Here is a 14558-nt window from a genome sequence, read left to right on the forward strand (position 1 = left end):
TGGGATCAACCCCCAGCCTTACACTTCATGTGAACTTAACAAGCAATGGGAAATGGGAATGTACTGTTGAATTTCATTTCTGGTTTTATTCAGGGGCACATGCACCCATTCCTCAAACTCTGGAGACATTCCCAAAGCAGCTATAATGGGACCGTAATGGGTTTTTATGCTTAAATATTTTTAAGTGTATTATATGCAAGAGAGTGAGAGATGACGTGACAGAGCACGGGAGGGAAACTGCATGAGAGTGCGTGAAATTTTACATACACATATTTCTTTAAATAAAAACAAATCTGCTACGTAAAAAAATCACTCAAACAAGCCCGACACAAACCAGATGAAAATGGACCCGAACCTGGCCCGAAACACAGTAATTTGTCAGGCCCACATAGGGCCTGGGTTGGGAAGCAGACCACCAATCATGATATTCCATTCATATATCTTGCTGTAATGGAATGAAATTGACATGTCACAAGAAAAAATGACATGGTCACAAGAAAACACCAGAGGTTTTGGTTTTAGGAGCTGATAGTGATCTTGGCTTGCTATTTTCTTAACCTTTAATTATAATGAAGGGAAACCGGATTTCTCTAATTCCAAAGTCATGCAAGTCAAAGACGTTTGTTTGCTTGTTCTAATGCAAATAGAGCTTATGTCAAATATAAATACTCACAAACTGGTAATGACTTGTACCTCATTTGAAGGTTACTGCTTCATACTTAAAGATATTTAGTGGAATAGCTTAAATGTTTAGTTGGTGTGTCTCTGTATCCAGTACACAAACAGCTTTAGTAATTGTAGTTATTTTGCAGTGGAATGAATTATATTATTAATGTATGGCAATAACACTAATGTTCACATGCTAAAGTAGAGAATGTATAAATGGGTAATTTTTCCTTTTGAAATCATGGCATGTAAATCGTGACAAAGACACTTACAATTGTAAGGAGACACGGCTGTATGTTAGTTATCATTGCTTGGTATGTGTAAATGGTGGTTATCACATCTCTGAGGTTTCTATTTGTGGTGAGATTATACCTCATTTGAGGTGGCTAAACAGCCCGCAACATCACTGTCGTTGTCGTACATGGAGTCCACAGTTCCAGTTCTCTCAGGAGTGGATATTTTTAGCTGTGAGGAGAATCAGATCGGATCTGTCAGTATCCATTCAGAATGCCTCCCCATTCTACACTTGTTCTTCGCTGAATCACTCTTGCAGCATAGTGTCTCCTTAAGAAATCTTTATTACTGTATGACAAATACTTTGTTGCCAAAAATTCACTGCAATATAAAGCCTAAATACTAAAGTATATAAGATCTAAAGTGCTTCAGTGTGGAGACATAGAAGGCTAAAGTTGCTCCAATTCACAAAAATATGTATTTGTCACCCATTTCAGCAAGCCATAGCATGACAAACATGCATCTTCAGTTTTGGTAGTTAAACGCACCTTAGACTAAATGGTAGTCCCTAAAATTTTGCTACATCGAACATCAATAGTTTAAAACATAATGACTTATCAAAATTGAAGGCCATGCCCACTTTTAAAAGTCTTTATATTGCAGAAATGAATGAAGATACAAACCTAAACATCCCTCTCGCTATCAGACACAATGGCAATATTTCCTGAAAGTATTAAGCCAGTCTGAGATTGTCTGTTGAGAGCTTTTGATGTCATTTTGTCTATATAGACATTCTATGTATGAATTGTTACATTGGTAGGTTAAGTGATGAATGGATTTTTGTGTTTTATGTAATTCTGCTTTTAGTTAATAGACTCTGCTTTCAAATGTGCAGCTGGCTTTCTTGCTTCGCTAAATGTCATTGAGCTCAGCTCAGTTACATCAGGAAGAGCTGTAGGGTGTAGACTGTAAAGTACACATTCACATGCACACTAACCCGGTCTCTATTGTATCCTCTGGAGAGATCATGAACCTGTGATTTGGCTTGATGCAATAAGGTCACAATGGGCAGCAAATACATTTCAGATTAGATTACAGTGATATATTATTGAGGTATTCACCTTTTATTCTTATTAATAAATCCCCCACAGGACATTTGAAATATGCTAAAGTTTAACTGGAGATTTCAGAGACTAAAACAAAGCTTTGTTTTATCCCTCATTTTTGATGTAACTGTGCTTCCTGTAGGGAAAACGAGACTTTTTTTCAATTGTTTGCAGATATAAAGGTTTGGAAACTGATACCTAGAGCTTTTAGCAGAGAGTAAATGGGTCAGACAGAGTTGGGTCTTTGCATATATCTGGAACAGCAGTGTCCCTAAAGAGCCTTTAGGAAAAGGCAATGTGGAGCAGGCAGCAGCTACTTTAGTCTAGTCTCATCAAAACCAAATAGTCATGGACAGAATCTTCTCTTTTCTCTTACAAGTCTTAGAAATATCGCAAGCACACTTAGGAGCACATCAACTGAATTCTGTATTAATGCACCATAAAATGAAGTAAATAGTCTGCGACAGTATTAAACATACCCTATGTAAGTTCTGTGTAAAGTTAGGACTAATATGTTCATGAATGTGACTAAAAACTGAAAAGTTGAAAAAATCACTGGATTATACTCTGAAGTACTACTGAACGCTCTATATTCTAACGTTTCAAATTTATGTTTACCACTCATTTTTAGCCCAAGTTAAAATGAACATAAATGCCATAACTGTGGCTAGCTTCGGCTCACCTCAGTAGCTTTCAAAAGCTGTCACCATCCACCGCTACCTTCTGTATAAATTTGCACACCCATGTCTGATTTTCTCACGTTGTCAGGCATCATGATTTCACTCTGAGAACATGAATGAAATAGTTGTCTGGCTTATCTCTGGTGTTTGCTTTCAAGTTGTTATTTATTTGTTGATTAACATTTAATTTGTTAACGTTTTACATACCTGTTTCAGGCAGAATTCAGATTTAAAGCCATTAATTTAGCATCACACAAAAATCCCTAAATGTTCACACAATAGTCTAAAACCACAATGAGTTGATAAGAAATGTGAAATAGACTAGGTCTTTGACACTGTATGATATATTATCTATCTATCTGCCTCCAAGAATGAGCCTCCAAGATGGTTTCCAATGCTTCATAGCTATGAATGTACTTTTGTTGACACATTTGTCATTCATATGTGTGATTATTTAGGAATGCAGTTGGTATGATGCTAAATACTGGAGTAGAAACTTCAACCTCCAGTGAAAAACTAAAGAATCATCAGTTTATGTCTGTGGCCAGAGAACAATATGGTGGTAGCGACAGTAATAACATAATATTAACTATGAATATCTGATTTCTGCTAATTGCTCTTCCTTGCTGTTTCTCTCGCTAAGGTCTAGACAAGCCGTCTGCCCATCTGTCTACGGTTTATCTATTCCCCCCTCCCTTGTTCGCTGAGCATTATGGGATGCGCTCTGCGGATTAATCTTGCATGGAACCCCCCCAAACGAACAAAACATCAAACCAGTAAATTATATCACTATGGCATCTGCATTAAGAAATAAGAAATGGAGTACATGTAAAAGTAGTAAATTCACACAGTTCCCCTCAAAGGCTTTTACGCCTATGTATGGATAGCAGAAGTGAAATGATCAAATCAGATTTGATCAGCTTTATCTGTTAAAATGTGTGGATTTGTAGGCATTTGAATATTGGATGAAATTGCTGTGATACGTGCATGATAAATTGGAAGTGAATAGGGGTGGTTACTTTTTTGATTGTTTGCTGTAGTAACGTATGGCTGCTAGGGCTGCGCAATATATAATTTTTGATCATTAAAGTGATATTCTAAGCCCCAGATATTTACTATGCATTAAGCTGGCCACAATTATCATTTACATTGTGATTGGCCATTCGCAGATCCCTGTGTATGCTCTTTTATGCACTGGGTTTTATCCATCCAGTGAAAAACAGCTTCGTCCTACGAGCATTATATAGTCACAAGATTGAAGGGGAAAAAATTGCAGTTCACAGCATCAAATTGTTTTAAAAGTTATTCAGGGGTTTTATTTGCTATATGAACATGATGTTGCTGGGTATTGCAGTGTGACGCCCAATCTCACATCCCCATCCTGATTTCACTTCCCAAGGTCCCTCAAAGTTAGCCATTTTTGTATTATTATGCAAGCCATTGCAGTAAACTTAAACTCGTCACTGATTATAATTCAGTTGTGTGCTAGCTTGGTTGCCTTTTTTTTTTTCACAAATATATTTAAGTTAATAAAAAATCAGGCACATACATATTTACTTATGCTTTTTGAGGTTCCTCCCAAGTGGTTAAATGAAGGATCTGATATATATGGTTCATCCAATAACATTGTGAAAATCACGACTTGAAACCAAGAGAAGTAAAATCAGGATGGGGATGTATGAATAAACACCACACTGGCACACACACCACTTCACCAGTACCCATTACTGCGTTCATAACTATTGGAATTGTTGGAATTTTTCAGCTCGGGAATCATTACTTCCTGCTTTAAAGCGTCAGCGGTTAGAGGTTAGGAAAAAAAGATCTGCTCACAGTAAGCTTGCATTGTTTGGCTGTTCTGTGTGTTAAAAAAAAACTCTTAAAGCATTTACAGTTAAAACAAAACGAATACCTTGCACAGAAGGGCTTATGCACGTATCCCTATGAGTTTATCGACATTATACACAAATAATATAGCATAAACAAACAAACTCAGCAGTCTGTTTACAAAGCTTAAAACACGCCATTACTTCATGTTCTGTGGGTGCCTCCATGTTGCAATGACATCACGGATCATCAACTCAGTAAAGTCAGCAAATAGGGTTGCTGCAAATATGTGAACAATCTTGGGGCTTGAGGACCGGTTTGAGAACCACTGACTAACCAATCAAAAAAGTTTAGTTGCCTGCACAGACTGTTCTGACCAGGCATGGACTTTCCAGAGGAGTTTCTATGGGTGTTGTGATTAACGGTCACATGATCCAACAGAAGTTAACAATTTTGTTCAAAGTAATACAGCGTTTTTTAAAAATCTGTCAATTTACCAACAAGGATGCCAGTTTTGGCTTACTGTGCAGGCTGATTTTTGATCATGTCACAGTCATAATATAAAGTATACAGTGGTGTGAAAAAGTGTTTGCCCCCTTCCTCATTTCCTATTCTTTTTTTTATGTTTGTCGCACTTAAATGTTTCAGATCACCAAACAAATTTAAATATTAGACAAAGATAACACAAGTAAAAAGAAAAAGAAATCCAAACCTACAGGGCCCTGTGTGAAAAAATGATTGCCCCCTAAACCTAATAACTGGTTGGGCCACCCTTAGCAGCAACAGCTGCAGTCAAGCGTTCACGATAACTGGCAATGAGTATTTTACAGCGCTGTGGAGGAATTTTGTATATAATACAATCAACCACTGTATATAATATAATCAACATGTGATATTTTATCCATTTTGTGTCCCCCTAAACTACAAGATACAGTTGGTGTTGGAAAGGGAGAAAAAACTGATTTGAGTAAATATTCTAAATGAAGCTTAAGACAGCCTCAAGTCTTACACTGCTTTCATAATAACTCTTACAGCAGTGGCACTGATTCAGCCATGGCTGTGGGTGTGAATAAATATTGATCAGGTGTGTGAGGTAGCAAACGTAACAGCAGGCTGCTGATTGGTTTTAAAACGCAGATCAATATGAAACTCAGCAGGACTAGAATGACCTCGGTAACAGCCGTCGTTGATAGAATGTCAATATCCGATGTGGGCGCAACTGTAACATGACATGATGTGCGATTGAGCCTCCCTCTCACAGATCAGCACTTCAGTCCCAGCGCTGGCCTTCTCCTGTACTGCACAGTTCAGTGTTTTTCTTGCTCTAACGCTTCTGATTCAACTCATCGGCTAATTAGCAAGTCTGTCATGAACCAAGTCAGGAGTTTTGTTAAATCAGCCAGTATTAACCACTCATAAGAATTCATTTGTGGGTCCACAGTTCTCATGTCAACATAACTAAGTTAAGTTTTATAGTAGTTACTGAATATGCCTGGAGTTAAGTGTAAAATATTTAGATAAGGTAAGATTAGGTAAATAAAAGTAGATAAAAAATAAAGTGTAGATATAAATGATCCCATATATCTCATAACTTCAGCAGGTAACGTTTTGGCATGTTTCATATTTTATCACAAAAAAAAACCCTTAAACTCCAGGATTACTGTTCAGTTATTGGTCCTAAGACTTACTGTTCAACAACTACTATGGAACTAATGTGTTTTGTAGCTATGGGAGTGAAGAAGTGAAGTATGGACCCACAGATGAGCCCTTAGAGCCTAACAGGCTTTTAGGTTCCACAAACAAATTGGTTGAATTTTGCTGATAAATCACCAGCAAGCAAGCAAAGTTTATTTATATAGCGCTTTTTACAACAGGTGTTGTCACAAAGCAGCTTTACAGAAAAATCTGGGTCCAAGCTCCCATGAGCGTCGCCAGTGGCGACAGTGGCAAGGAAAAACTCCCTAAGAGCAAGAGGAAGAAACCTTGAGAGGAACCAAGACTCGGAAGGGGAACCCATCCTCCTTTGGTCGATACCGGATAGCAAACAGTATAAAGTAATATAGTACAAAACGGGGAAAACAGGTGGAGCAATGGTTAATTAGTTTTAGATTATGCAGCAGCAGCATGTTTTTGTTTGTTATAAGAAAACCACATTTAGGAATGTAATTGTATTTACTACAACCTCATTTCCAAAAATGTTGGGACACTGCAAAATGTAAATAAAAACAGAATACAGTGATATGCAAATCATTTAAACTCAATAATTAATTGAAAATAGTACAAAGGCAACATATGAGATGTTAAAACCGAGAAATTCTATTGTTTTTTTGAAAAACATTTGTCATGTTTTGAATTTGATTCCAGCAGCACATTTCATCAGCATTCCCTGTTAGGACAGGGGCATGTTTACCACTGTGTTGCATCACCTCTTCTTTTAGACAGCGCACTGAAAGTGTTTGGGAACTGAGGAGACCAATTGCTGTAGTTTTGAAACTAAAATGTTTCCCCATTCTTGCTTGATATAGGATTTCAGCTGCTCAACAATTCGGGGTCTCCGTTGTCGTATTTTTCATTTCATAATGTGGCAAATGTTTTCAGTGTGTGGCAGGTCTGGACTGCAGGCAGGCCAGTTCAGCACCCAGCCCTCACTATGGAGCCATGCTGTTGTAATAGGTGCAGAATGTGGTTTGGCTCACCCCAGTGTATGTGTATGTATGTATGATGTAGGAACTCTTGTTTCATAGTTTAACCTTGTGATAGTTCATGGTCCTTTGCTGTTTTAAAATTCAGTTTAAGTTTATTTCTGACTGAGTTGGTTTACATTCATATGAAGACATTGATTTTCTGCTGTTTAAGAAATTTGACAGTTGAGAAGAGTGTTAAGAATTGGCAGTTATATTTGACAACTGACAATCATATCAATCAGCAAAACACTGTTTTACAAAAGCTATTAGTCTGTTTAATTTCTTTTCACCATATAAAATATTGTCTGATATTGTCTGCTATTTGAATTTTTAACTATTTTATATCTGTATTGATGACAGTTTTCATATCAGTCAGGCCAGTGATTATTGTCTTTATGTAAAAACGCTCTTTCTGGGTCAGTTTGAATGTGTTGTCTCTTTGGTTGAACCTGAGGAATCTGAATCTGAAGAGGGGAATCTGATTCTCAATTAGGCATCTGAAGAGTCAAAAGAAACACTGATTTGATCTGGAATCTATACCCCTTTTATATAGTATTAGAGGTTTTTTCTGTATTTTTACTGTTTTCCCCATTTTAGTATAATAGGAAAGGTATGACTGGTTAAAATGATTAAATAACAAGTATGAAAAGAAAAAGAGAAGAGCTAAACAAAAAAACTATTTTCTATTTTAGATTCTTTAAAGTAGCCCCCTCAGGTGCCATGTCAAAGTAGCTAGGTTACATATTTTGGCATATCAAAAAAAAAAAAAAGGTGAAAACAGCATGTATTGAATAAAATAACTTTGAGTTAATGTATGCACACCTGAGGGAGATACATTTTTTTTTTTTGTCAGTAAAAATTCAATTTGATAAATTACAATTGAAATGCATTTGCCGAAAAAAATAATGAATATGTTTCAAGAATTAAGTCATATGACTGCTTCTCTGGCTGTACCTACAGAACATAACGAAAAGCTCCTGAGCTGTTGCCACTTCATTCTGTCTTTGTGCTCTTATGCTGCAAAATACAACTATAAAATTGAACAGTGCTGCTCAACGTTAAAGATTTAACTGTGAACTATTTCCATTTTTCGCAGTGTGTTTTATGAATGACACAGAGCTCTTGTACAGAGCTGATAGAAACTCATATTTCTTTCGCGATATTTCTTATTTGCTTGAATTTAATCCAGCAGCTGGGTGGCAACATGACTGTTCTCTTAAGTAGCTCACTAACATGCTTGAAGAAGATGCCCATAAGCTGAGTGCTAGACTGCTCAAACTACCAATTTCAAGCATTTAAGCATAAACTGGGGTCACAGTGTCTAAAACTAAGAAATACATCCAGTCATGTGTTTCAAGCTTTTTAATTGAATTTTCAAACAGCACTTGAGTCAGTCTTACACATTGACCAGATGTGGTTGGAATTTTACATGAAGGTTCAACAGGACAATTTTTAGCCCCTCAAAACTCCCATGAGTAAGAAATCCTCTTTGAGAACAGGAGCTTTCTTCTTCCTCATCTGTGTCTTTCTGCTTGAGTAAACCCACCTTCTCCCAGCACCCTCTGCTCCAGTGCTGTAATCTGCTTTCCCAGCCCCAACAGGATCACGCGTGATTATAAGTCAACAGCACCTGACCTGATGTCACTGAGCTGGGTTGGGTACACAAGCAAAGAACAGTTTCAGAGTTAGAGTACTGATTACGCTGGTGCTTAAAGGACTACTTTGGCAAAAAACATTTACACAATTTCAACCTTACCTCAAATACAGCTTTAGAGCTACAAGGCTAATATAGCTAACAAGAAATAGAATTTTATATCCCACCAATAAGCATTAGACAAACTTAATGCCTAAATCATCACACAGTTACTTCAAACCATGTTGAGTCGTTAAGTAAGATCAATTTTTCTATAAATTTGTCTGTGAATGTGGTTTAAAATACGAAATCCACGCTGCAAAGTGATCGGTACTGTTTCTAGCCTTGTAACTTCTTTCCATTTTTATAGATGTTTAGCATGTTAAGCATGCAGTGCATGCTAATGTGGTGTGGGCAGTTTTTGGGGGGAGCTTGAGCAACCCTTAGCGCCCCCTGTAAACCGCCCCCCCCCGTGCTGTGCCTCCATTAAGGAGCAAATACCTTGTGTAGCGTACACGTCCACATTTAACTGGTGCGGACTTAGCTCTGCATTGTTAGCTGTGTTAGCTCATTAGCACATCTGAAGAGGCAGCCTCTATTACTGATTCAACACAAAAGCCTACTGATTTCCCTTGATTGTTTTTGAATAATCAGAATTGTTTCTCTGCGTGTTGCTATTTTTTGTGCAACACCTGTACTGTAACCTAAAAGGTCATCCTGCACTGCTACATTATTTTCATCCAAAGCACTGCTGTTTCTTTCCTGTGGTTAACCGGGTATCCGTTCATGAGCTTTTACGGAAACTTGAAATATCAAAATTAGACTGAATGCATATACCTAGCTGATACACTGATTAAAGTGGAGGTGTATCTGTTCTGTCAGAAGGATGACTTTAAAAAAGCACTTCAAATGCAGTTGGTTTTAAGGGTGATTTAGAGAGTAAGTAATTGAGTACCTTGTCTGGAAATATTAAGTATTCGAAGCCTGTAAAATGATAGTGTCATACGGTGCCAAGCAAGTCTCTTGATGACCAATTGGAGGGCTATAAGCTTCCATTACTTGTAGGCTACATTATTGTTGCACTGGAGCTGCAGTGCTAAAGAAGCAAACTTCAGACACCATGGGGGAAATTGTGTAGATTTTATTCATTTAGTTCCAGTTCTTTATTGAAAGAGTTTTGTGGGTAAGATTAATGTCATTCACTTGGCTTATCGTGTGTTCAAAAATGTAATTGGGTTTGGTAGAAGATCTTTTATTAAACTTGATTTACTGGGCTAATACAGGCAACCTGCCCTTCTCAGAGATCGTTATCTGGTCTGTTATGCTCCTCTGGCGAGCTGTTTCCGCAGGCCTATGTGAAAAGTCTTTTTCAGTTTTGTTTTCTTTAGAGATGCATTGATAGGAAAAATCTGTACTGGTGCCAGCATTTGACATTTTCGAATTGATGAACTGCTTCGAAGTATAAATATTCATTTAACAGATTTAATATGCAAATGAACTTTTGGTTTTCTCTGCAGAACATCTGTCTGAAGGGTAAAGACTGTTTATGAAATGTCTGGGCACCACTTTAGTCTTTTCTATTGTTATTGAAACTCCAAAAACACTCCATAATGCTCTTTAATCTTTTAGATTAAACTTCTCTGTTTGCCCTAGATGTAGCCGATCAGCCAAGAAATGTTCAGTGTCCAAATGTTCTTGTTTAGTTTAGAGCTGGAGCTACAAGGCTAATGTAGCTCACAAACACTAGAAGTCCAAGAGAAGATGTGATTTAGGACACAGTATGACTTACTGTGAACTATAAAAACAAACAAAACTTAAACTTCAAAACTGTGTAGCCAGCTGCTGTCAGACACTTTAGGCAATGTGTTTGGCTGACTTCTGTTTACAAGCTGAATTTTTTCACAATCTTGAATTTTCTAGCTTCAGGTATGTTTCTACAAAGAAACAGCAGAAATCAAATGTGGTGTTCATATGCCTCCCTGGCATGCGTGTATACAAAGAGGAGTTGGATTCTGCAGGGGAGGTAGAATTTACCACAGCACTATTATATAAAGTGGCTGGCTTCAGTGTTCAGCTATACAGTGAAGGTTACTTTGTTCTAGTGTTTGTTAGCAACATAGCTCTAGTGCTAAATTAAGAAGCACAGTTCTGACACCTGACCTGCCTTGGCTGATGGACTGCACCAGGGATAAGTGGCAAATTGTGTAAAGTAGATTTTTTGCTGAACCACCTATGTGCACAAATGTGAAATTTCTGAACTAATTAAAAGTGTGCAAGAACTTGTTAACATCTGCTGTGAATCGGTATTTAAAAACATATGCATTTAGTGTGGTTTTTTGCACTGCACTTTTGCATGTTTTTTAAATGGTACTTGGACCATGTTTTTTAAATGGACGCTGACCTGAAAGCACATGAATGTGCATACACTTGTATGCAAATGTTTTAATAGCCCTGGCCAAAGTATACTGTTGTTACAGTGCTTGTAACAACAGAGGAACTCTTTTTGGTGCTACATAGAACCATTTTTAAAAAGGTTCTATAAAGAACTACTTAAGTAAGCATGAAATTGTTCTATATAGAACTTCCGGTTCTAAATAGAACATTCCCTTTACTAAAGAACCCTTGACAACCCATCTTTTTTTTAAGAGTGTAACGCTACTTTTAAAGGCATGTTTTAACATTTCCTTCATCTACCCCTTTTCTGTCCTTTAGACTCGGACTGTCACCTCAAAGGCGACGAGAAGAAATCTTCAAGTCGGCCGGACTCGTCCACCTCCGGGCACAACACCTACACCATCCCCAGTCCAACAGATGTACAGAATACAACCGGGAGACCAGGTGAATCACGTGTGCCCAACATGAGCACATTTTAACAGGGATTAGCTGTTACTTTCCATGTTGTGTTTAGTTACTTTCACCCTGATTTTTCAAAATTTCAAACACTTCATTGAGAAGTCATTCAGAGTGGTTTGATTTGAAATGATTTATTGTAGAGAAACTTACCAACTCTGACTTCTTTACAGTGGTGGTGATAAGAACCAGGAGTCATGATGTCTACAGTGCAAATACAGCCATTTTATTTACCATCCACAGCCACGAGTGAACCTACAATTTCCAATATTTACATTTTAGGCCAAAAGATTATTCCAAGACTGTTGTAAAACATTTGTCTCAGAAATCAGGCAACTTATTTATAAGCATTTTTATAATAGCTTTCTGTGAATGAGCATTTAGAGGGAATACACTCTTCAGATGTCTGGTTCCTATCACCACCACTGTAAAAAGAATCTGAATTGATAAGTTTCACATTAAACTACTCTCAATGACTTTATTTACATCTTAACCATTTCATTATGTGTGGAATGGAATGGGTGCATGGATGGAATTCCCCTTTTAATCCTTGTTTGTCTGAATGTGAATGTTGAACTCGTGTCATCTTCTTTTTTTATTCATTTTCTTAATCAAACAATGACAATGTACATAATGAGTGTTGTTTTTTTTTTTGCATGATGCAAAAATTTAAATATTGTTAATAACAAAAAAGGTATTGGAGTGTCAGACAGCAGACACCAAAGCAACATGCATTAAAATGGTTCATGAGCTGTTTTGTGTTCTGTCAGTGTGTGTTTATATACTAAACATGTATGTGTCTGTGTGTCTCCACAGAGCCACTGGTGCTCAAACTCGATGAGAGGCAGAGACTGGCTCGAGAGAGGAGGGAGGAGAGGGAGAAACAGATTGGTATGATGCACACACTCTTACACTCACTCCCAAGCATCTCCTGCTGTTTCTGAATTGATCTGAACCCATAATTACTATAATAGAAACTTCATAACCTGCATAGGCAGAAATCTGGTGTCTTTGATGGCTGTGCAGCTTTACATTGCAAACTATTTACTAAGGAGAGAAGAGTATGTTGTGCATGGTGACTCAGGACCGACTAATATTGAGTAGAAATTGACCATATTTAAAACATAAGCCTCATCAGATCAATGGGGATGTCCAGGAAAAAGGGCAACTGGATATCAGGATATATTCTAGATATTGCTGTTACAGTTTACATATATTTTGCACATTTTACTGTCTACCTCATACTGCCTTATCCTTATCTTATATTAAACCTTATAGGATAGTGACGGCTATTGTGTAGTAAATATAATAGCAGTCATTAGATCATGAATAAATTAAATAAAGGATAAAGGCTGAAATAATGATAAAAAAATAATCAGCTGTCCAGAATTAAGTTTAAATTCCACTCAGGGTTATTATAGTTTTGAAATTTTCATTATTTTTTTATTTAGTTTTTATTTTGGTTTTTGTTACTTAGTCTTAAGGGTCCATGAATAGTTTTATTTTTGTTTTTATTTTCTGGAAAGTGATGGTGTAGTTTTTATTTAGTTTTCATTTTAGTTATCAGTATTATGATAAATGCTGTGGTGGTAGGTGTTTGATAAGAGTAGAATAAAATTGACTGAGTTCAGCTCCAATCCAGCTTTCTTAAAGAGAGCCAAACACGCAAAGGATCCACTTCTACTCTTTCACCCACTGAAAAAAAAACAAAAAAACTATAGGTTCTTCTCAGTAATTTCAATTAGTTTTATTTAATTTTGCTGTGGACATTATAGTTTTGATTGTTTGCATGTTTTTGAAAGCTGTACAGTTAATGAGCACATTTTTTCCCTGCTAGTTTTTGTTTTCGTAATAGCTTTAGTTAACTATAATAACCCTTAATCTGCTTCAGTGCATGTATTTACCAGGCAGTGCTTTCAAACGTTATCTCAACATTTTTTTAGTCTGGATACACTTTCCATAACCTGCTGTTCTCAAATAAAGCACAGTGGGTAACACTTGATTCAATTTATATATCAGTTCTACATGAATAAAATTTGTTGCACCAACACATTATTTTCTCTCAGTTTACTCATTTTTGGCAGGCATTGAGTTGATGTAATATATTTGATTCATGTGGAAAACCTCTGCTGTACTAATGAGGGTCTATGGGCAAAACACCTAATACTACATTCATCTACTATTGTAAACTGTAGGTAAATTGTTTACCATTGTAAAATATTTTAAAGCTGTGATTGCTATAATTGTCTAATTACGCTATGTTATGTTAATCAGTGATCCATTTTTCCATTTCTTACATGATATATGTTTTATAGTGTTTGTGTAACTTACATCAGCAAAAATAGCAACTTACAGCTTCAATAAATTTATCAGTTATTGGTATCAGGCAAAACGAGGTATTAATTATCAGATATCGTGTGTATTTTACTCCATATCGGAATATAAGTATATGGTTAACAAAGTGATAAAGTTTTTAATCTTTGAGTTGTTCTATAACAGAAGTAGTTTGTGTGGGAATAACAGTGTGGTTCTGACCTTTGTAACCTTTCAGGAGGAGATTTAAGGCCAGTTTAAATCACTAATTAAACTGCAAACACATGCTATGTGTGTCTCACTCCCGCTCTCACTCTCCCTGTAACTGCATGACTAGGTGAATGTGGCAGGTTGCCGTGGTGAGGTTCAGTCATTATGTAAACTGTTGGCGGCCTGTGCTCATAGACGGAAGCAGAAGATTTAGGGTTGCGTGTGTTTATTTTAGATTGGTTAAATCATTTGCTGTTTCAACAGGACCATTCACTCTCTCCCCAGTTGAAACCAGTAAAGGAGTGAGGCTTTGAAAGATGATTGGGCAACAGCTTTGCCACAGTGATGGTTTTGT

At 36.9% G+C, this 14558-nt stretch overlaps 1 protein-coding gene across 8 annotated transcripts in view; it reads left to right on the top strand.

Moving 5' to 3' along the window:
• si:ch73-217b7.1 (ensconsin) overlaps positions 1 to 14558 on the top strand; it is a 59185-nt gene that overhangs the window by 16432 nt on the left and 28195 nt on the right. For all 8 annotated transcript variants that reach the window (XM_036592005.1, XM_036592006.1, XM_036592004.1 and 5 more), the window contains exons 2-3: positions 11543 to 11668; positions 12497 to 12571. In XM_036592005.1, coding sequence (XP_036447898.1) covers positions 11543 to 11668; positions 12497 to 12571 — 201 coding nt within the window. The remainder of the gene's footprint in view (positions 1 to 11542; positions 11669 to 12496; positions 12572 to 14558) is intronic.

The sequence above is a fragment of the Colossoma macropomum genome, unplaced genomic scaffold (genome assembly GCF_904425465.1).
Source record: "Colossoma macropomum unplaced genomic scaffold, Colossoma_macropomum, whole genome shotgun sequence".
Lineage (NCBI taxonomy): Eukaryota > Metazoa > Chordata > Actinopteri > Characiformes > Serrasalmidae > Colossoma > Colossoma macropomum.